Raw genomic sequence first — 24304 nt, 5'->3', positions numbered from 1 at the left:
CGCCAAGAGTTTTCAGCACACACAGCCCTGACAGAGCCCGGCGCTGGCTCCGGCGTTAGAACCGGACCCTGCCAGGGTAGGGCAGGACAGGGCACCCCCTCAGGCGCGAAGGGCGGCTGCTGCGGCACGGCGTAGCAGAGCCCAGCTCGCTCCCCGCCCCACGGCAGGCCGGAGCGGGGCGGCGCGGCTGTGGCTGCCAGCGGCAGCCCCCACCGGCGGCAGCAGGGCGGGAGCGGGAGGCGGGCTCATCCCGGCAGGTGAAGGAAGGGGCGGGCGCTGCGCGCCGCGGCGGCTGCGGGGCCGGGCCGGGCTGTGGAGTGGGGCTGGGTGGCCGGCGCGGGTGCTGCCGCTGGCGTAGCGGAGCCGATCCTAGCCAAGCCAAACCGCGGCTGAGGTAAGTGCCCGCTCCTTACAGCCGCCTCCTGGGGGGGCTGAGGAGGACGAGGCAGCAGAGGCGTTCCCACTCCAGCCGCTACCGCTGCTCCCGCATTGCCATGCGTGGGGCGCCCGTGCGGGAAAAGGCGGGGGGGAGGCGGGAACGTCTCCGCGTCTCCCTTCCCGTCGCCCGGTGCCGGGACGCTCCTCGTGCGAGGCGGTGGGAGCCTCGGGAAGGGCCTCTGCCGCCTGGCCGGGCAGCCCGGGCGCCCGGCGTGCGGCCTCGCGGGGGAAAGGCGAGGGGTCGGGCGGCCGTTCGAACAGCTGCCGGGCGTCGAGGTGCTCCGGAGCGGCCGGTTTCCCTCGCGAAGATTTCTAGAAGCTTCCCTGGGCTCGGCCTGCGTTCCTCGGCGGGTACGCGGCGCCGGGACGCGGGTGACCCTCGCCGCGGCTCCGGGGACAGTGGCATTGCCACCGCTACGAGGGAGATGGTGGGAAGGTGCCTCGTGTCTCCCAGTCCCATCTGTTGACGCCTTTGGTTTGGTGCCGCTTTGGTTGTCTGCAGGTGGGAGTGCAAGGGATGGAGTTGGTTTGGTAGTGCAAGCCCACCTACGTGAGGAGGAAAGGCTCTTCAAGGGGGAAAAAAGCATAGGTGCTTTCCTGCAAGAAAGAAAAGATGGAAGAGCCATACTGTTTCCCTGCTTACGGTGAGCTGTGGCTTTGGTGATGTTGTCTTCTTCAAGTGCCTTCAATCTTGGAAGGTGCCTCGTATTTACTCGGGTCATGCTGTTCCTTCTGCCTGGGTTTGAAGTTCCCATTCATCCACAGGTGTGGGCTCTGTAGAAATTATGTATTGTACTTCTTGTATCAGTAGAGAGCAAGGACACCTGGCATGTGTGTGTTTAATTTGTCAGCTTTTATCCCACAACTGCCTGGCACGAATTGGTAGCAGCTTAAGGATACTGATACCCAGAATGAGTTGAGAAGGTGGATAAATGTTTCCCCTCCTACCATTCTGTATGCTAAGACCTCTTTTCTGTGGGTCTTGATGATGCTAGCAAAGAACAGGCCAGCAGTGGGACAGAACTGGCCTTGTATCTTGTTTAACTTCAGCACTACAGATGAAGTAATGTTACTAAGTGGTATTGAAGAGCCACTCCTGCTGTTGTACGTGGTCTGGCTGGCCTGTGCACAGGCAGGACTTCAGTTTCCTGTGTGAAATTAGTTGCATTAAATCGGTATGTTTCCTACTGTGAAAAGCAAATTTCCATTTTCACTCTGCTCTTAGGGTTTATGAAGCAAATTCAGATCCGAATAATTACACATCTCTTCTGTTTATTTTCAGTTGTATTTGTACAGGAAATGTAGAGCTGGACTCTCTGCAGTTTATTTCATTCACGTACCTCTTTCATGCTACAGGCAAAAGTAGAATTAGCTTGCTGTTTTTCTTTTAGCCATAACACATTTCTTTCCCTTCCTGTTACTGTATTTTGGAGCCATCTTGCTGTTGCAACAGAACTGATTAATAGATAACCCTTGCCAATATTCCATTACTGAGGAGTCAGTACTGGGTCAGCTTCGTGGGGGGTTAAATGCTGTTTCCTGTTTATAATTTGTTTGTTTGTTTGTTTTAAAATTTCCCAGCTCTCTATAAACTTCCCCACAAAACATGACAAACTTCATGCTAAAATGCCCAGAAAATAAAGAGCTTTTTTTGAAGTTACCAAGGAGGGAGATACAGAGATACCAGTTTTGGAAGAGGTTTGGTGTTTTCAAACCAGTAAGGATGAATATACAAAAATAAATTCCTGCAGGCACCTCAGGCAGGGCTGTCTGAGTGAGAATTCCTGTGTTTGAGGCCAATCTCATCAGTTGACAGCAAATCTGTAAGCTCCCGCAGACAGATCAACCCCCTGTACTTCTAAGATAAGGCTTCCAATCTAATTTTGTTGTTAGAAAAGTTAGCCTACAACACTAAAAAGTCTCCTCCTTCAATTTCTTACTTAAGTGGACATGGAGCAGTCTCCTTTGATAGAACACCACACGACAGCCACTTTGGTAATGAGTAGAAGTGGAAACGCATTAAGAACTGTTAACTTCCCCTTTACAATCCTGAAACGCAAACATGGATGGCCAAAAGGCGCATACATGTTTGTCATTTTACCTATAGGAAAAGTGCTTGTGACACTCAAACCCTGGTGGTGAAACTGTTTGCTCTTCGCCCTGTAGCTTGTCAGTATATTTATTGCTATGCATTACAATATGGTAAGATTGCAGTAATAGAGGGGTATGAGTTTTAACTTGATGATGTTGACTTAGCGTTGGTGTATCTTCCAGTCTGTTTGGCACGGGATGTTAGACAATGGGTAATTTACGCTTTCATCAGATTATCCAGCAGTTTTGTAAGTTGTTTGGAATGTGCAGCCCTGCAAGTATTGTGTCAATTGTTGCTGGCTTAAGCCCTGATCTTAAAAGTACTTGCAGATGTAAGTAACCCTATTATTTGTAAAACTGTTAGTTTGTATTAGTGTAGGATCAGGATCTTGGCTTATTACTTCTATTGTACCTTGCAGGAAAGTTCATACCAGCTCAGACTCTTGGCAGAATTGATGAATAGCTCTGTAAACAATGGTGAGGACTCATAATAGTTACTGGGGACTTCCTGAGTAATATGTTTTGTTTAGATGTGAAAGTATGGGTTGGTACAATGATTCTTCCACAATGTGTTTTGTCTTCTGATGGGGATTTCTAAGGGAGGAGAGAAAAATAACCTCCTAGATGGCTACTCCTCTTTTGTGTAGCTAAGCATTCTTCTGGCCTTTTTTTAAGGTAAACTTGTTCCATGAAGGCATTTCCTAATGCCATTGCTTCACATTTGCTTTTGAATCTGTACTGTAGTAGAACAAACAGTGTCTGGAAAGGAACTGGGAGTCTGGAAAACAGAGGGACTTAAGGCAGCCTCAAAGGTAGTCTGACAGACACAATAGATTTCAGTAAACAGGATACTAAATGGAATATCTATTTCTTTATACTTTTATCCCATGTATGGACGTCCCTGTCTATTCCTCTAATATTTACGGGCTATTGCTAACTCTCTTGTTAATCAACACCTCTTCTACTCATCTTATGCTAGAATGTTTAGACAAGTTATGCCTTTTGCAATGTGTTGAGGAAAGAATTGAAGTCACTGAAGTGTTGGTCAGTATAACTACACTGGGAATAGTAAACTTCGAGGAATTATTTGTCGTACTGTATATTACAAGCATATGTATCATCAGATTGCTTGCTTAAGATAGATGACTAGAACACGTAACAGAATTCTCACTGCACTATGCTTTTTTAGAGCAATATGCTGTCTCTACAGTATTTTTCCAGGACCTTTTTGAAGGTTTTTTCAATCTTGACTGTTTTCCATAAACTCCTATGTTGAATTTCTTTGTTAAAAAGAAAGGGGGTTGAAGAGTCCACATTTCATTTAACACATGCAGGAATCTGAAAACTATTTTTCCTGAGGTAAGGGGTGAATTTTAAACAGGGGAGAATGCAGAGACATGACTTCCTATGGAGACAAACCTAAATGTTGTTCTCCCCTTATCCCAGCATACCAGCACAACTGAAATAATTTATTTTACTTGCATGCCAGCTCATTTCCAGTAATGATCAAGTTCTTATCTCTTCTAAGGTGTTGTTACTGCAGTAGTTACACATATCTGAATATCTTTGGCAGAAAGGTATTTAAAGTTGAGTTACAGTGCAGAGAAGGAATTACAGTCATTCAGAAATCAGACCTTGGCAATATTTGTCTTCAGCTCCTGTAAAGTTTGTTTTTAGGAGCAGGGAAGACAATAGCTTGCATGCATGTTGTAAGGATTCCTGTTGTATCTTCCTGCTGCAGTCGCAGGCTGGTTTAACCAGACTGTTTCAGGGACCTAATCTGTAGCTAGGGCTCTCTCTAAAGTAGTTCTGGCAAACCTTATTTTCATGGAAAGTGCACGTTCTGGATCTGTCTCCTGAAACAGCTGTCAAGAGCTGAGCTAGATAGCTGGTGTGAAATAAGCAAATCTTTGGCTAATTTTAGGAGTAGCTGCTTGCTGAATTTTGTTGCTGGATACATCTTCATATCTGTGGTTGCCCAGGGGTAGGGAAAGCAGACCTTTGCTTACTTATAATCTTAGCTTACTGGACAGGCCACAGGTAAAACCCCAAGAAGGCTAGGGAACTCCTGTTTTCATCCTCTTTATGTTTGAAAATTTTCACTGTTCAACTGGTTATAGTTAAAGCTTTCTGGTTATAACTTAGCACAAATAAAATAAAAAACACTGGCAAACTGTACATCATTAATCATTTAAGGTCAGGATCACTTCCATCCTAATGGAACAGCAGGTACATTTGAATCATTACGTCTGTTCTGTCTTCGAGGGAATGCATACGTCTTGGATTCCCACCGCTCTGACCCGCTCGGCTCTTCTAGTGTTGATTTGTCAAAGAAGAAACTTCCTAATTCAGGCTAGCTTTGTATCCTTATGCTTTTAAAAGCTAAACACTTTTTCCATAGTCAAACGCAACCACTCTACTGTAACTTATAGAAACATGAGATTTGTTTTTGTCATTGTAGGCCATTTCCTTGGATATGTTAGGGCAGAAAGACAGGAATTTTGGGTTGTGTTCTTTATGGTATGACTAATTTATGTAGGTGGTGATATTGTATTTTGTAGTGTGTGAGCACTTAGGGATGACTGGGGTAATTGCTGATAATTCCAAATGGTTTTAGGTGCCTATGGAGACTTCTACAGCATGGAAATGGTTTTCACTCTCTCACGGAGAGTTTAGAAAACTTAATACCTGTACATAGATTTGAGATCACTTCACAAAAACTTTAGAATGGTCTGTGTAAACAGGTTATGATTGCTGCTGCTTGATGTAGTAGACATTGCAACTAAACTTCATTTATGTGTACAGCATCATCTCCTCTTGATACATGCATGCACAAAGGACTTGCATATATCTCTGTAAAATGCTTCATAGATATTCTTGTTTTTTTCAGTGCAGGGAATATATTACCACCCCCAAATGGGAAAGTTACTGAACATATTTAAAGAAGGCTTTTATTTCATTATCTCTTCAGTGTTGCCATATATGAGAGTACTAGGAGAAACTTGGATTTATACCTTTAATCATTAACTCACCTGTAAGGGCTCTTCAAACAGGAAATCTTTCATTCCAGATGGTTTCCTCAAAATATGAAAATGGCATTTCCATTGGAACTCATACGGGAGCAACAACTGAGCAAAGTATCAGCCTTAATTTTTTAAAAAAAATCTGGTGGCCATACTGAGTAATAGTTAATGTCTTTGTGAGCACCAAACCCCTCAATTTTTAGAATTATATTATTTTTGGCAGGAACACTGCACAAATACGCAACGGTCATGAATGAGGTCCCTAAGAAGAGGGAGCTATATACATTTTAAGCAAGCATTTATTATTAACTTTCTTTCATGGTGTATGTACTGTATGTTTTAAGCCTTTCCTCTCATTGGAAGGATAATGTGCTGTTTTAAAAACTCGGAGACTAAAATCCCTCACCATAGTAGCTGGAGCCTTAAAAGAAGCAAGGCTCAAATTTAGTAGTCGGCAACATTCAGTGCTACTTAAATACCATAAACTTCCAAGGGCCTGGACACTTTTGCAGAGTTGACAGTTCATCATGTTATCTCAGTTCTCAGAGTTTGAATTCAGTTATGAGTTTCTGTGTAGACAGAGCATCATTTTTGCCCAGTAAAGGAGGTAACTGTTTCACAGACTGGAGCGGCTGCCTGTTGTCACACGGGTTGAGACTATGTCAGGGTGTAGTCATCCTTTCTTTACTGTGATTTGTTTGTTCACCTTCTCTGCCTCCCTGCCCCCTCTCCAGCAACTGTAGTACTGTCTTTTTACTGTTTTCAGCATACCTATGAGAGTGGTAACAGTCTGTGGCCCAAGTCTTCAGGCAGACATGGGGTTTTTTGTTTTTCTCCTTTCCTTTTCAAAATCGATGGCATGACAGAAAGACTGGAGGTGGATCAACTATTTATTTTACCAATTATTTTTTAACTGTGCTGTGCAGCAATACCACAGTATGTTGTTTGCATATTTGGAGCAGTACTGCAATGATGCTAGAATTCAAGCACTGTATCAGTTTCAGTATAGTTTCAGTGAGTTTAAAAAAAGAAACCCCACGCTGACTGACTAGTGCTTCTAGATAGTGGCTGCTCACACCTAGAGCAGTGTAAGAGTAGCAATATGTAGACCAGAAATTTAATAAAGCACCCAGTTCTTAGTGTTGGGTATTAGTATTTTATGGTACAGTTCATCTCCTGTCTTACAGCTACCTTGTAAATTGCAGCACCCTGACTTACCACTGTTTACCAAGTTCCAGTTAAGTGATTTGTCCCAGCTTGCTGTAGAAAAACAACCTGCATTTTGGAATTTGAATTATTTCCCTCATTCTTGCTTCTGGCAGTACTGGGAAGGAAAAGGCTGGGAGAGTCCAACGGTACCAGTGTGCATGTCTGGAACTGTTACCTGCCTCAGATCTTTGTTTGCCTAAGTGTTGACTAGAGGGAGAGGTGATGGGAAGCGTGCTGCAAGACTCATCATGAAAGGTGATTTACACATAATGGAGACATGACTCAAAGCAAAAGATTTCTCAGGAGTTTGAAGCATATCCGAATAATCAAGAGGAGAGAGAGTAGTAGAAGGAATTAGGAAGATTTAGGATTCCTAGGTTTAGTACTTGTATGGTCAAAAAAGTAAATCAAACATTCTGGGTGATGGAAATGTAGTCTGTGTGTATGGGTTTTCTCTCTGTTAGGACAAGAATGTAGGTTTAGATTGGGCTTCAGTGGCTTGAACTCTGTTGTTACTGAGTATAAATGCACTTTTCATTTTTCAGATTATCCAATCTGGAACTGCCAGCTGACCTGCATCTTTTGGTGTTATTCTGCTTTAACAGACGGAAATAACGTCAGCTCTAGTTTAGCTGGCAGTCTCCTATTTAGATGAACCATGAACCTGTGCTGTGCAATTTAATAATTAATTCTTAAACAAAAGCAAGACTTAATTCTAAATATTCTTGAATTGAGATTACTTTAAATAATTCCTGATTCATCTTGTATTAGCATGGAGTTGTTCATTTAAAGATATGCAAAATAAAAACCAAGAACCCTTGGAGGAGGGAAATCTTACTTAATACGTCAGTTTCTACTTTGATGTTGAGTTCTTCAACAGACAAATAAACTTCCTACTCTCCAGGAGAGCTTTAGTCTGCTGAAATCAGTCACTGAGATGTCTATTTTTATTTACGCAGCACTACAGGGCAGCTTCTCAGATCCTGAAACAGATTCTAGTAAGTATAAAAGCGTGTGTTAGTCGTTTTCATTTTTCGTGTACTAACCGCTTAGTAACAAAAGAAGGGGAGAAGAGAGGCGGAAGTAGATCATGTTGTAGATGATCTTGTCTGAAATATGGCTTGTAAGACCAAAAAAAAAACCCAAAGTGGTTTGGTAGGAAGCTTAGTTTCCCCATTCTAATTTTAACATAAGCTACTGTAGTGATAGATGTTAATCATCATTCTGGAAACAGTCATTTTTATAAATATTTGCATATTTTCCTATTAAATAAATGGTAGTCTGTTGAGGTGCGGAAAAACTAATTTTAAGTCTCGTGAACTATGATTTTTGGGGTTATAGCCTGTTGAAACTATAGAAGTAGAAACTGGATCTCATCTGCAGTTTCCTTTCAGTGTCTGCATGTAAATCTTATTCCAAGTTAAAATCTCTTTGAAATGGTCCTTCATCTCATGTTTTGTTACCTCTCTGACATTATTTTGCAAGACTTACCGTACTTCTGAACATTCTACATGAGTGAGGGACAATCTCTCTATTGGTGTAAAACTTGTTAAAACTCTCCTATAAAGTAAAAAGTTTAGGTTTAAATGCCGTATCCTTAGAAGTTTCACCTTGGAGCCTACCTAGTTCCTCGTAATTTCAGCTGAAGTTGTTTGGATGCATCTAAGTGCTAAGGCTGGCATTCAAACCAGAACGTAGTTAGCGCTGAGAGCTAGTTCCTGCAACCAGGCAGCAGAGGCTTAAATTATTAGTCTCTAATCTTGTGACAACCCTGCTAAAAAAAGTAAATCATTACCATGATGTTGCTTAACAGTAATTCTATTACAACATGTCACAGAATTGTTTGTTTCTCTCAGACCAAGTTGGCACCCTGAAGAGACTTATCTTAAGATCAATGTATTACAATTGCAAGACAGATTTCCTCGAGTGAGAGCATCGCCTATCTCGGAGTACTGTGGTACGATCTCATTGCAGAGGTGGCACAGGTTGTTACTGAACATGGTTTCTTCATTACATGTGCTCCTAAACCTTTTACACAAATTTGGTGATCGTACTGTTTTGACCAAGGCTATGTGCTGAAGTAAGTTTCTGATATTTCCTTACACTAATAAAACTGTACACTTTAGATACATAGGCTTGTTTAAGAACTAGTTGTCCTCCTTTTTCATTGTTTTCTGTACTTTCCTGTATTCCTGGAAGGATTAGCATTTTTTCTATGTTATGTCCCGATAATGATCTAGAGAGAAATTTAACGCAAAGAAACCTGGACTATGAGCCTGCAGGTCCTATTGACAGATCAAAGGCTTATAATTAGCTAATTCAAAATTGATCTGATCTGTAAACTTGACTAATCAAAATGAGGCACTTGAAACTATGTTTGAGCAAAAGAGTGACCTGACTTGCACAGCTGCTGAGCATCGACAGCTGTTAACTGCCTTCAATCAGACAGGCTTAAACATTGAAGCTTTCCACTGTAATTTTTCAGTCAGTTAATCAGACTCTGCTGTTGTGCCAGGTAGGTGTGTTTCTAAAGCACTGCAGTTTCAAGTGAGGAGTGGGACTTTTGTACATGTTGTGGGGAGAAATTCAGCTTTCTGCTGTCAAAGCGGGCATACTGCCTGTAGGAGCACGGGACAATCAGTCCTGTGCAGTCTCCGTTGTTTGGTGTTTAGGGGAGAGTGCTTAACTTTGATTTCTAACTGGAGATTTACATTAGGTCTGTAAATAAGTGAATATACTCAACAAAACACTAACCAGAAGGGTTTTGTGAGAAGACAAAATACCCATTGCAGCGGGGGAAAATGAGTCTTGCTACAAGATTAGAACTGGAGGTAGAAAACTATCATGAATACTAACGGGATTATATACAACAATTGTGATCCTGGATTTAGGAGAACCCAAACAAATGATAAGATGATGCATAGCCTGGCCCAAATTTATTACAGTCATCAATAAGCTTGTGTGGGGTACTCTTACTCTGTAGTAAATTAAGCATGGCAGACTGCTGGAATTATGCTAGCTAAATACTTGATGCATGACGGTGCAGTGGGGGAGGGAGGAAAATTTGGAAGGGAAAGAGGAATGTTTTTCATGTACTTTGCATTTTAAACTAGGAGAACAGGGTTAGATAGCCTGACTATTCTCTAGCTGCTTAGACAAAATTATTTTATTTGTGGGAAGCTGTTATGGGAAGAACTTGCAGTGAAATCCTTTTTTTCCCTTTGAACTCAAAGCCTCAGTGAGTCATTTTGCTCTGTGCCACCCCCCTTAAAAAAAAAAAAAAGCCCTTATTTCTGTCCCTGGACAAATATCACAGCTGTTGTGAAGATGGTTGGAGTTCAGAAAGCCACTGATATGAGCATCTGAAGGGGCAAACTGAAGCATTATCAGAGGAATGTGTGAATTTGCTGAATCTCACATCTTTTGCTTTGAGGTGCAGATAACCTTTCTAATAATGATGGAAACAATGCTGATAAGATGGAATACCATATTTCCAAATGTACACAGTACTAAATAATATCAAAGTGATTAAGTCTGGAAACTATCTGTCATTTTGGCATGATGCCTGCTATGCCTCTGCTGCCAGACTGTTTCTCCACAGCTGCATGGTATTCCTACTCCTGCAGTGGAGAGCATTTGTGTTTCTCCTCCTCCGTGCTGGCTGGCAGCTCTTCTGCTTAGCAGAGCTGGCTGATGTCATGGCTCATGGGTCCTAGAGAAATGAGAGGGCTCCTGAGGGTAGGAGGGTATCTTAGTTGAGAAGGATGTCACAGTGCTGCTGACGCCACCTGTGTGCTTGCACTGTGGGATGCAGCTCCCCAGCAAAATTGGGTTGGCAGGTGGCAAGGGATTAGCAACAAATCTGTTAATAAAGATGTACTAACCTCTAATTGAATGGGCTGCAACAGTATCATGCTACTTAATAATTACTCGGTAGTAGTAAGCTTGCTGCTGGACTGGAAGCTAGGTCTCTACTGCTAGAGCTGGAGATATTATTTCAGGGAATGTGGCGCTCTGTTGATGGGCTTTGGTTATTGAGAGAGTGCCGAGCAGAAGGGGTTTGCATCAGCGTCATTCCTATGAAATGTGGCAAATGGAATTCTTTTTGGTTAAAACTCTTAACTTCACAACTCTAGAATTCCTTTCTGTCCTGGAGAGTTTTGTTGTGTGGGGTTGTTTTTCTCCACACACACCCCGCCCCCCATGCCTATGCCATTTCTGCCATTCTGTTCAACATGCTAAGTCATTTGACTGCCATGTGTTACTCATGCCCTGTCACTTTTGTAGCCCTAAAGCGATGATGAAAAGTGCATGGTCTAGTGGTGTGGTAGGATTTTGCTCTAAATGTGCTTGCTGGTCTGTGTTAACTGAGAAGGTATGTGGAAGAAGTGCACCTCACATATGAATCGGGAGTTCTGAAGTGTCATTCTTACTCTCACAACTTTTATGTCCATAAGAGAAAGCTCTGTCTTCCACACAGTCTTGACCATTTGCAGTAGTGGTGTTGGCCAGTCTTCCTTTCCTTTTTTCTTTTTTTTTTTTAGTTTCCTATTGTAGGGTTCTCAGTTTTTTGAGCAGCTCACAGGTAAAGACCAAATATTAACTTGGTCCAATACTTGGATGTGAGTTCACATAAAAACCAAATACAAACCTGATGTATTCCTAATAATCTTGTGCTAAGAAGATAAACTATATCGCTATATTTAACCCTCATATCCTAAGGTCTGATGGTTTTACATTGCATATTTCAGCAACATCACCTAGGAAAAGCAGAGAGAGCTTGTAGTAGAATGAAAAGGATTGAGGATGGTGTTCTGTAGAACAGTCAAAATATCGAAAGGGATGGTGAGTCTTGGAGAATAGTTTCCTTGTGATTTCTAACTGAATGGTTGCATCTCCAACAAAGTAGAATGAAAAGGGCTAAAGAAAAACTATATAGCGTTCCAACCAGGAAAAAGTTTGCGCTTTAAGATTTCAAGGTATAGAGTACACAACAAGAACTCTTTCAAGATCAGTTGTGTATACTTTAGTCTGAATACTAGAATTCTCTCTATCCTTTCTGACTTAAGCCTTATTTTTTCACATTCAGTTAAACTAACTGTTGCAGTCCTTGCACTTGTTGTTTTTGATTTGCCATGCCAGCTGCTTGTTCTCTGGTAGATTGCACAGGAGAGGAAGTGGTGCTGGAGCAATGGAAGTGAAGCACAATGGTTTTGTTGTTACTTTCGTGTTGCCCAAAAAAACCCCAAACCCAAGACAAGTTTTTACTAATGGTTATTACAATTATAAATGTCTTATCTGGACTTAAAAGGTAGACAAGTCTTATTATGTCTTGTGAATAATTTGACTTACTCTTTTTTAAGATAGATCTATTAGTTCTATACAGTTAGTTTTATTGTTAGAAGAATTTGGCACCATGTTATAGCTGGAGTAATCTAACCACCATCTGTTATAGTTCTTCCAGGAAAAACAAAATAGCCATAAATGAAAGACTAGCATTGTTAATCAAAACTGTAGTGTTATGCTACCTTTTGTTGTATTCCAAATAATATATTTTATTCATACATACCCGCATGTTATGCTACATATATAAGATGTATATGGATATAAACATGCACAGATACAGATGGAATATAACCTGAATAACAGGAGGTGGTAAGGGTCTGCAGTTTTACCTAAAACAAGCTATTTTCCAGGAAGCACCTTTCATAACCATAATGATGCTTTTGTTTTTTCTGGTATGAGAAGACCTTTGTTGAATAATCAAACTGCTTATTGTAATTTTCCTTTTTTTAAAGAGTGATTCTCTGGAGCAAAAATCCTACTTAATCTATCAGTAGTGTATCATTGGTTTATAACCATTGGATAAACCATTGGTTTTTCATAGAAACTGTATGTGCTTTTGTGATTGTATCAAAACCTTTGCTAACCTGTGAGGATGCTAAATTTAGAAATATTTTTATTTCTGTAGACAAATTTTTTTCTAGTATGTAAAGAGATAAGTTTAGTCTGAAGCATTGGGACTGTTCGGTTTTGATCTGCTGGAGATGTGTATCACAGAAATTGAACATGAACTCCGTTACAACCCGGGAAATGTCTTTCACTAAAATAGTAGCTTATTAGTTAATGTTAAATTACTAGAATGCATGAAAGATTGTCCCTTGGAGGAAGGGGAGGCTTTTTGGAGAGTCTAATGGACTTTTAACACTTTCTAGCACACATCTTAAGCTGAGAGTGTTTTTTATGGCTGTAGATATACACAGGTGTTTAATGCATGTCTATGCTTTGAGATAGTTAATTAGTGCAGTTTTTTGGTGGATGTTAAGAGTATCAGTCTGTATGGATTCAAATGCTTTACAAAATGTCACAAATACCATTAAATACTTAAAAGGGTGCAGAAACAGGACTTTCTTCCTTGAAGTTCAACTTCTGTAGACATTTTATTTTGTGGTGCCAGTAACACACGCAGTTGAATCAATGAATCTGTGATATACTTGATCTGTCAATTGGCTTGGGTCTGGGTGAACTGTTGTATTTACTACACAAAGATGTCAGGTTTGATTACTTGGGTTGAAACAGGACTAATCCTATTGACCCAAATTCCTGAACTTCCTTTGTGCAAGTGAAATCCAGCTTCAGCTCTTCTTTGTGTACAAGTGACTTGTATTTAGAATGCCTTAAGAGTATCTAGGATGAATATAGCAGGATGATAATCTGTTAATGTTGTAAAAGCTTCTACTGGAAATGTTATATGTTCCATATGTAAGAGTAAGCTTGAATTTTATGGAGTACAAAACTTGGAAATGAAAGAATGGTGTACGGACTTCTTGGAGATAATGGCTGTTAGTCCTAGGCAGTACACAAAACATATGCTTTTGAAGGTCATAAAGAAGAGTGCCCTTATAACTGGTTTGTGTCTGTAAGGAGTCTGGCTGTGCTGTTTTGAAAGAGTTTTTTAAAAAAAAACTTTTAAGAAAGGTGCACAAAGGCAATGTATTCCTTGTAGTTCATCCTGCTAAGATGATTACTAGGGTAGCTGGAGTTTATACCTTAGACCATTTATTTAAGAACTGTATGGATAGGAATCTCATATATGTATTTATTTATAGTATGTATAATAAATAAGAGCCAGTTTTGGAGATGAAAAGTCAGCCCAGGAGTCAGCCAAATGTTCTTTGGACAAGCTTTGATGTGACCATAGTAATGGAAAGAATAGACAATGCTGTTAGATGTTCAAGAAAGGATTTGGAAAGAAGCAAGTTCTCTAAGGTAGGATAGATTAATGTGGTGCGAAGAAGCATCTTTAAATTAAAATGGGGGGAGGGAGGGGGATAATGTAGCTGGACTGTAGGATGTATGTAAAAAATTCCAGGCTTCTGCTAGATTCAAACTTCAGCTGGAATAAGTCCTTACGTCTTAATTAAAAAAAAAAAAAAAAAGAAGAGTTGATCGGAAGGAAATGGAAGTATCCTTTAAAGTGAGCTTTCCAGTTTACAGACTCTTTTTGCGCACTTGATGGCACTATAGGAATGGCTGTATGGAGTCAGACCTGAGGAGTGCTTACTGAAGAGTGTAAGAACTGGAAAAAGATATAGAATATTTTTCCAGCCTAAGAATTTGCAGCTCAGGGGCTTGCTGGTGTCATTTGAAGGGCTAGAGACTGAGATCTTGGAGTCTGAGACAGTTTTCTGTATTCCCAGCTTCTCAATCGTTGTGTACTAAAATAGATGCATTACAGTTCTGGTTTTGGTTCTGGGATTTTTTTTTTCCTCCTCTGAAATATTAATGATCTAGGAAGGGTTTTGATTTACATGTGCAGTACCACTACAACCATTTTCATAATATTTAGTTTTCTGAAGACTTCATCCCAGTGTGAATGAGTTAACCCTTACAGAAGCTTTTGTAAGAGTATAGGTCTTGAATTTCAAGACAGGTCAGAAAAGGAGACGATTTGAAGAGAAGAGTTAAGTGATGTCAAGATCAGATGGAAAGTGGGGATCTAGAACTTGTATTTTAGCTCCTCACCTTTGGCCTATCTTACTGTCAGGTGTTTGTAATTTTTGTAGTATGTTGTGGGGTTTTTGTACCTCTTGTGAAACCTTTCTGCAAACTTTGGCACTATACCAGTAGTCGATTTCATTAGGCAAATTGTGATCTGTATTGTAAAGTAAGAATGTTGTTGTTCATGTCAAGTATTGTGTATGAATGTCTTCTGTACTTGGAAAATAGACCTGCATGAACTCACTTTTGAATGCAACTCTACAGCTTTGGAGGCGTAGGCCAATGTTGGGCTAATCCTTGCTGTTGGAGTTTATTTAAATAAGGTTGAAGGGGAAAATTTTTTTTCCTTTTAGTCATACTTCTGAAGCAAGTAGTAGTTTCCCTAAAAGAAATTATAAACTGGCATTGGCCAAGTTGTCCTGTAGAAGCCCATTGCATGTGATTATACATTTTTAGGGTTAAGTGATATGAAATGACTGTTCCTTCTCATGTCCTCCAAATCAAAATTGTTTACTGCAGTCTTTCCGGCACAGCCTTGCAGTGTACATTTGTTTTAATTTTAAAATCTTAACCTAAAATCCCAGCTACGCATGATCTGGTGGCTACAATTAAAGTCAGCTTTTGTAGAAAGTAAGTGTGAGCTTGCAGAGATTCTTCTTTCCAGTGCATGTTTAAAAACCAAAACAAACCAAAAAAGTAGTGATGAAAGAAACAGTAGCCTTAAATCCCGGTTATTGTAATCCATGCTTCTACCAGTTTCAGTCTTAGACTGAAACAAGACTTAGTGTTTGGGTGGTTGGAGGTGGGTGTGGCAAAATACTTATGCCTTCCAGCATCCTTTAGATTGGAATCACAATAAAGAAACCTTGTTTCTGGTACACTTGCTTGCATGAAGTTTTTTGCTCAATGAGCTTCAAAGCTGTTGGAGGTAGGGACTGTCCATTAGCAGCACAGCCCAGTTGGGCCTTCTAATTCTAGAAATCACACTTGCATGGTTATTAGCTTATTCTGAGATTCTGGTTTCTAGTCAGAGTTTCCAAGTATGAGAAGAGCATACTCTGAGATGCTGCACTGGATCACTACTTAAAAACCAAGCACCATCTGCTGTGTTGTATGGCAGTAAAGTATACAGTGAGTCTTTCCGGTTATACTTTGTCTTTAAATTATATCACATAGTCTCTTTATAAGCAAAATAAAAATAGGAAATGTTTGTCTCATTTTGTTCTCCCAGGGTCTGACAGAAGTTGAGCTTCCTCTTTGGTGCTGGCTGCAGCCATTTGCCTGCAGAGGTATATTTCCCTTAAATACAAGATTATTGCAGTCTGCCAGAAGAGGGACATGCAAGCTTGAAGGGCTCATGAATGACGTGACCAAATGGTTCCTCTAAACCAGGGCTTGCTGAATTTCTTTAGTATTAAATTAGTAGCTTCTTACTGGGGTCGGGGATAGAGTTTATAAATTTACCCATTGTAGCTCTTTGCTGATAGATGTTCTAAAGGTCTTTCTCTATAAGCTTTATGTGTTTTTGTTGGTTTTAATACCCTGCTGCAGGAATGTTTTAAAACTGGTTATATTCAATAATTTTTCTGTTAACTTCTATATACACTCACATGAAATATTCTCTGTAACAAGTAATAGTAGTCTTGGACCTATGTTTTTTTTAAGTCTTGTACAAGCACGGTATATAATGAACTGATGGATGTTGTATGTCTTGCTAAAATTAAAATGCTTTAGCATTAGAAACGGTAGAAAATGGTGAACATAAGTGTAGGCCAGTAAGGTGGGGTGTTTTGCCTTTCTTCCCCCCACCCACCCCCCCCCCTTGATGTTTTTTAAATTGATTTAAGTAAAATTCTAAGAAAACAGAAAAAATATTTCCGAACAACAGACTTAACCAGCAGGCGTCTTGCTGTATAAAGTTAAATGTACCTATCAGATATGCTTTATAATCAGTAATGGATATTTGAATCCCTCTTGTAAATTTCTAAAAGCCTTTATTTAGGTGTTGCTTTTATTAAAGTTCAATGGTGTGCCAGCTTAAATGCTTAAAGGTGTTTTGACATGTAAGTAGAAATTTTATGGGCCAACAGCCATTCCTAAACTATCAGTTATGAGTACATTAGTGATAGAATTGTACACATTTCATCACGAACCAGCCTAGCAGTAAAATTGTCTCAGCTGTAGTATCTTAGAATCGAACATTTCTGCCAAGGAAATAAATAATTTGTGGAAACTCCCACTCCACGTGTATTTGGGAAACTCCCTTTGCAGCTCTCTGCAGGAATAGGACATTGGTAGTCATGTTTGTACTTCTGCTCTGTTACATACATTTTTAACTGTGGTCTAGTTTAAATTGTTCAAGTACTGTTGAAAGATACCAATTGTATCATAGCTGCATTTACAGTCTTTATATACAAGGTCTTTGTAGGTAGGTAATAGTTAAAGGAGCAAAGAACCTATCCATCTGGTTTGAATAGTAAATGAGGATGGAAGTTTTGCCTTGGTAATATCTTTGAATTTATTTTAAAGAAACATGATAAGTAGCAAAAATGATTTAAGAACTTGCCTTCTGACTTCTAAGAGTTACTTATACCAAGTGTTCTGGTATGGTTTGACTGGCATAGTCTTGACACCCAGTGAACTCACTGGGTGAATGCTTCTATACAGTTTTGAGGCGCCTTTTTCATTCATCAGAAGTCCCTTAAACTTAACTTGAAGGTACTCATAATAAAATTGCCAACATAGTACAGCTATCCTAATGTAATTTTCTGATTTTGATTGAATCCTTATTTAAACAAGTATGAAGTCTTAGGTTATTTTTCAAGGCTAGTTGATATAAGAGAATCTGTTGAATGATAATGTTCTTATATTGAGAGTTTGCAGAAGGTTATTCTCTTCCAGCTGCACAGTGTAATTTGTTTTTACAAGCTATGCATATATTGCAAATACTTTGCAGCTGTACTTTGGTCTACAGACATTTGAGCAATGTATGACATTAACCATATCGCAAAATCCAAGTCAGTATATCATCTTCTAGGATTTATGCCAAACTGTTCGGTGAAACAACCAAGAAAAGTTACAACTTTTGTTTTAAAATTGATATACTCTTTCCCTGAAGTATGGCTTATTTATTGCAGATCAGTGCTGTCTGGCTTTTTTGAAGTTCCAAGCCAACAATATGTCCATAGATGTTCAGAGCTTAAGAGCAGTGGGGTATAAATAGAAACTCAAACTTTTTGACCTGAAGTGTTTCTCAGTTTTAGATGGAATATACATTATTAAGGCTTTAGCTACTTTTTAAAATATGTATTAAGTATGTAAGTAAATATATTATTAAGGTTTCTTCAGCTCTGAGTAAGCTGAATGAGGGAATAATAGTTGAAGTTTAAATAATAGGAATTCTTTTGGCATTGAAAGAGGATTTTTGGAAGTTCTGGCCTAGTTTTTCCCCTTTCCTGATTTTTTTTTTTTTTTTTTTTTTTTTTTTTAAATTCTGCAGGTCAACCAGCAGAAGTAATTTTGATGTATGGTTGTTCACATTTTCACAGGACTGCCTTACCTAGCAGATGAAGGATTCAGGTGAGTAATTTACACTTGCTCTTTTACAATTTCCAGTTGTGGAGTTACAGAATTGACAGATATACCATCTCTCAATATAGAGGATGTGTTTCCACTGTGATCTAAAAATTTGAGCCTAAACTAGTTTTGTAGAATTAATAAAACCCATAATAATCTAATCCTGATTCAAGCTCACTAAAGTCAATAAAACTTCAACCGAATGTGGATTTCTTTAATGCCTTCCTATCTGTAGGCTTTTGTGGAAATATATAATTTAAGAACTCTTATGTTACCCTGAGTGGAACTTGACTACTGAGCTGACTAATTGCTGCAGCTGGAAAATGGGTTTTATATCATTTTAAATTTTTTTTGTTACTTTGTTAATTTTTCTGCCTTGCCTGCTGCTGTGCTCTTCTCCTGCTGCCTTTATTTACAGTCCATTCTTGCAGTTTCCTGTAAATTGGTCAGTAAGAGGAAGCTCTCTTGCTGCAAAGACAGCTCAACCCGTCGGCTAGACTAGTGAAATTATACTGGCAAGGACAGCATAGTGCTAGATGTATATTTTATTGCTCTTGATTTCCATTAACTAAAGATAAATAGGACTGCTTTTGACTGGGAGCAAGAGCTGTTCCTAACAACGGCAGAGATGGCTGGCTGACTTCCTGAGACAGCGGCCCTGCTGGAATGAAATCCAACGGTTGGTTTCTGGTGCTTTGGTTATACCTATTAAGGCTACCTGACTGAAATCTCATAATGTTGAAGAGATAAAGTAACCCCTTTTGAGGGAAATTCTCCCTAGGCTAGCTTGGTGCAAGGCTGCTTCTCACTGTTGATTTTGTGGGGTTGAATGAAGGTTAGTGATCTAAAAACCACATACCAGAGTTCTGTGCAAAAATCAATTTTGCATTGTGAAGGATAAATTTAATACTCTGTCACTTCCCTGACAGACATGTTAATCAAATCCATAAGGATTTCATGTCTCTTCAGATTTTATTTGCAATTTTGAAGCACAACCCTTCTGATTAATGTTTTGTCTAGAGAGTTAAGCTGAATTTTCATTCTTCCAAAGCTGTGAAACATCTACATTTTTTTGTTGTTGTTGTTCCTCAGTGGAACACCAGCTTGTGTGTGTGCATGTGTGGAATGGCTTCTGTTCTACCTCTGACCGTTGACAGTGTTGGAAATCACCAGAAAAATCAGAAGGGGATCTTGGAACTTGAAATGAAAAATTCTGTATTTCTGAGTGCTTAAGTGAAGAACAGGAGAGGACAGCATCAGAAAGGCTGGAGTGGAAAAGCAGTGTTCCTTCAGGAACATGTGTTGGATAAATGAGACATGATTAAAATGAGACTGAGGCCAAAGAGCATGGTACTATAGTTGCTGAGTTTGGAGGGGAAAGCCAGGACTTAGGTGTGTCAGACCAGAAAAGGGAAAGAGGAACTGCTTTTTTTTCCAGTGTTACATATACTCAAATGATGTCATTTTGATCGTCGCTTTTTTACTGAGGTAGAGATAAAGGCTGCAAAGATGGTAATGCAAACTTAGAAGAGTATGCTTATATAGCAGAGAACTGGGGGAGGAAAGATTAAAGCGTTTTGTGTTGATGCTTAAAGTCTAAATTGGTAACTGATATTGCAGCAGATAAAGCAAGTGAATTTCATTCACAAACTGCTGAGATGTAGTCCTCTTTACATCTTTTCTGTGTGAAAAATCTGTTAGTTAAGCCACTGAGACAATGGTGTATTGATTCTTATTAAATAGCATTGGGATTTTGTGCTGATATGCTGATCATTTTAGCTAATAACAGGTGTGTGATATTGATGGTTTGCTTCCACTTCCTAAGTAGCCTGGCTATGGAAAGAACGCAAATAGGTGCCCTATGGTGAAGAATAATTGCTTTTCTAGCCATGGCCAACACCTGAAATGTTACTTTCTTCTGTGATTTGATTATTGGGCAGCTTACAAAAAGAAAAGATGTTATAGAGAAACTTCTTCCTTCTATTTTGGAGTACAGATTCATGTCCATTTTGCAAAAAAATATGTGAAGTAAGCTTTACTTGTCATACTCATGTATGTAGGTTTTGTCCATCATTCTGAAATTTGCTAGTTGTTGTCTTGTTTGAACTTTCTAGCCCGGGATGTTGGTTAATTCCAGACATGGTTAGTGAAACACGAATCCTTTTAAGAGCTCCAGATGAAAATAAGTGTGAAATAATGCCATGTATTCATCCTCAGTTGGTGGTACTTGTCCTGTAGAATTGTCACCCTTGTGTTGTGAGCCTTCTGGATTTGAATTTTATTGTCTTTTGTGGTTTGCATAGCGTCAAATGTACAGGCAAGACTTGCTCTAAAGCATGTATATGCTGCATAATCTTTTAAAATGGTTAGTTTTAATTTCTTGGGTTGAAGAGGGATGGACAAGCTCCAGCTACAGGAGAGAAGAGAGATTAAATAGTTAGCATATTTCTGTGGTGCTGTGCCAGTACCCGAAGCACAGGCTCTTCAGAAGCACAGTCAGTATTTCTGAGCTGTGCCTCTGCTCGTGTGAGAGCCTGAGTACACTAAGAAAAAAGGGCTACTTTCTTTTTCTCCCAAGGGAAAATAGTTGATTGAAAGGTGAGTTGGAAACAAGTGAGCACTGGAAAATCCCCTCTGCTTTCTGGCTCACCATCTGACAGATGTTTGAGGTATGCAGGGTTTGATTTATAACCTTTTTGGGAAGCTGGGATATCTGACAAAGACAGTGCTGCCCACTAACACTGGGGGAAACAGGAAGTAACAAAGGAAACAAGTCATTGCCTAGGCGTCCCTTTTGGCCGCAGTGCAGATGCACAAGCCGTTGGGGCAGGGTTTCTTTTCCTTTTGTGTGTTAAGCGTACAGCAGCTATCGCAGTCACATTCAGCCTTGTAACACGCGAAACGGGGAGAAGTGCAGAGATGTTCCTGTCATGCCTGAGGGGGGGTCTAAGTTATTAATGGCTTTGTCATCACAGAGGAAACAAGCATTCAGTGAAACTGTCAGCAGAAAAATTATGTGTCGTTCAGGCACAGTCACCAGGTTAGTGCATATTTGTGGCTTGTATTTCTGTCATCTTTTCTCTTTTAGGTAGAGAGCAGACTAAAACTAAGAGCAGAATGTTCTATCTGGGGTAAAATACTTTTAACTCATGCAGAAAATTCAAGGGTAAAGAACTGAAGGTGGAAGAGATGAGGCGAGTGTTGGTTGAAAATATTTGCCAGAAAAGAAAAACCAGCTGAAGCAAGTTACACTGAGTAAACTTACAACAGTGTATCTCAGTTGGGCTTAGTTCTCTGTTCCCTTTGTCCTGTAAGGTTTATTTGACTTTGCAGTGTTTGTACTGTGCTGTTAGTCCTTTTGAGAGACTATTGTGAAAGGGTCTGTTAGAAGTATTAAGAAATGGAATGTGTACCCAAAAAAGTAGGAGAGATATGAAAGAGTATTTCAGAAATACTGGAGAATGTTTAATAAATGGAAAAGGGACCGGAAAATTTTGCAGAAAGTTTTAAGAACAGATGGTAAGTGTTTAGATGGTTCAATTGGAGAACTAGGTTTTTTTCAGAATTGCAGAGGGCACATTGGGGAAGCTTTTATTTTACAGTTATGCTCTCTGTAATGCTGCCTCATTTTTGGTTAAGCCTTTTCTAGAGACTGGAACTTCAGTCTCCCTCTGCATTAAATGAAGAATGCATTTGTTTCTGTAAGTTATGTTATATATGTAATGTTCTATGTAAGTTATATATTCAGAAGGAAACTAGCATCTTGCTTTGCTAGGTTTTACTTTCAAAATAGATTTTAAAGACTAGAAGTTATGAGATATTATGGAGTTTAAAAAGTTCTCGGACATAATTGGCATAGAGATACTTGTTAAATTCAGATCAGGTTTAATTTTTATACTCAAACTTCAGAGGCTGGCTTCTATTTGTTTTCAGCATGACCAAACTGGGCTCCAGGACAGGCATAATTATTGTTGTAACAAGTGAGAATTTTTAATATGACTTTTGGCAGCTGTAGTTTCAGAGATGAGGGTAATGTGTTTTTACGCCTGTATACTGCAAGATGTGGAGATGATCGCATCTGCCATATGTTCTGCTGAAGTTAAGCAAGAACTGAGGACTCATGGCTCTTCCAGGATGTGATCCTTAGCTGAATCAGGTTGTATTTGCGTTAACTGAGCTGAAAGCCAATAGCTCTTAAGGCCAAAAGGGGTAAGTGTTCTTCTGTAATGTAATCCAAATTTTTTAATGTAGCAGAATTTTATTTTTACTCATGGAGGGACTTCTACCCTTTAAAATTATGCCCTAGCCTCCAGTCCAGCTATTCTATATAAGCTGACTGAGGGGATAGGTTAAAATTACTTCACAGATGTATACATTTGCATCCTATACAATAACAGAAGTCGACTCTCCTTTTGGAGTTTGAGCTTGGCAACAGCATTGTTATGATTCAGAAGAAACTTCTGCATCAGACTGGCATTATCTAGCTTACATGAAGTGTGTAATTTCACGTTTTTTCATGCTGTTGTGACTTTCAGGGTACATTAAAACAAAAACCACCTCATTGTGATAGTGTTTGAGAAAATTATACTCACGTGATAGGCTTGGACTGACTTTATTGATACCTTAACAATACATTGCAAATTGGTTTGGTTTTTAGTCTGGCTGACCAGTTTGTATATATGAAGTGATTACAGTAGTAGCTGTATAAACTCTGTATCATGTTCAAGAGTGCTAGCTGCTCTTTTCTGTCTCTCTAAAAGCACTGTTGAATGATGAAGGAAATCCTATAAACTGCTGTTCCACCATTTCTCCTACTACTCTCTAAGGCCTATCATCTTCCTCACAGGCATAGAGTTATTGTGGGGATCATCTGAGAAACAAAGGGATGCGAGGCCTTTCGCTATCTGTTGCCATCCTCTTCTGGTTCAGGGGGTTCCATTCAATGCTGTTTCAGTGGGGGAGAAGGTTGATTCAATAGCTACTTATAATGGTTTTTGGGGCTTGATGGAAAACTGAATTTTAAAATATGCATCTAGTCCCTTGGTGAGTGGGAAGAAGAATAAAATGTATAGCTATTACTAGGAGCTTGCACAAAGCAATGGATGAGTAATGTCACCTTCTGTTTGTAACAGAGGACCGCATCAGAAGGAGAGCATGGCTTGGCTCTGATTGCACTTAGTGGGCTCTTTCTGTTAACTTCATTGTCAGCTCCATGGAAGAGACTGCTTATGCCCCTGGGGTGAAAATTTGTAGTGCGCTCCTTGGCTTGTAGTGCAAGAATGTGACTGCAGAAGAAACAACTTGGAAATATCTTTCTGGTCTTAACTATCACGGAGCTAACAGGCTCTACAGTGATGCCAGTGCTTACTATCAATCTGTTCTTCATGCAATGGATTAAAAAAATAAGAGAAATATAAAGAGTGGAAGGAACCTTTTCAGTGAGCTAAAGGCAATTGTATTGTAGATTTTTAAGACCAGAAAAATCTTGAAGAGCACCCATTTTTCCTTCCTCCCACCCCTACAATGAAGATACACTGGTTACATTGTTTTGACAGCTTTTTCCTGGTAGCCGGATGCAAAATAACATCTAGTGTCATTCCAGGATTGTTTTCTGCTATCAAGAAAAGAAGAAAATCTGCTTGGGACTAGATTCAAAGTACTTAAATAGATTTTAGAAGCTAACTCAAGCATTTCAATTCAGAATACCGAAGTCCTCCCTATGTGTCTGCAAACGAAAGTGCTTGAGCACTCCCCGCCACATCTGTAGGCTCCTATAAGTCACAGTGACGTTCAGCCTTTAAATGTATTGAAAAGCCTGGTATATTAGGTGGGCTCTTTAGATTGTATAATGTGTACTTGGTTCTGTGGAGTTCAGCCACATCTCCTTTAATTCACTTAGCTGGGATGGGGAAGTTCTGAGGTTTGGTATCTATTCTCAGGACTGTTTTATGGTAAATAGTCATAAG

The 24304-nt window shown here is 39.7% G+C and overlaps 1 protein-coding gene across 8 annotated transcripts in view; it reads left to right on the top strand.

Moving 5' to 3' along the window:
- Positions 1-270: 270 nt before the first annotated feature.
- The window catches only part of SH3BP2 (SH3 domain binding protein 2), a 41024-nt gene continuing 16990 nt past the window's right edge, over positions 271-24304 (top strand). The window contains exons 1-5 of one of the 8 annotated variants that reach the window (XM_075092019.1): positions 277-394; positions 7721-7759; positions 8618-8841; positions 15994-16051; positions 18262-18341. In XM_075092019.1, coding sequence (XP_074948120.1) covers positions 18289-18341 — 53 coding nt within the window. In that variant the 5' untranslated portion in view covers positions 277-394; positions 7721-7759; positions 8618-8841; positions 15994-16051; positions 18262-18288. Of the gene's footprint in view, positions 395-940; positions 1083-7720; positions 7760-8617; positions 8842-15993; positions 16052-18261; positions 18342-21129; positions 21379-21696; positions 21858-24304 lie in introns of those variants that run through there. The other 7 variants (XM_075092021.1, XM_075092020.1, XM_075092022.1 and 4 more) reach the window with 7 other exon arrangements.

This window comes from Phalacrocorax aristotelis, chromosome 4 (assembly GCF_949628215.1).
Source record: "Phalacrocorax aristotelis chromosome 4, bGulAri2.1, whole genome shotgun sequence".
NCBI classification, from domain to species: Eukaryota; Metazoa; Chordata; class Aves; order Suliformes; family Phalacrocoracidae; genus Phalacrocorax; species Phalacrocorax aristotelis.
Note: the sequence above shows the minus strand (reverse complement) of the source record. Positions and strands in the feature narration are given on the sequence as shown.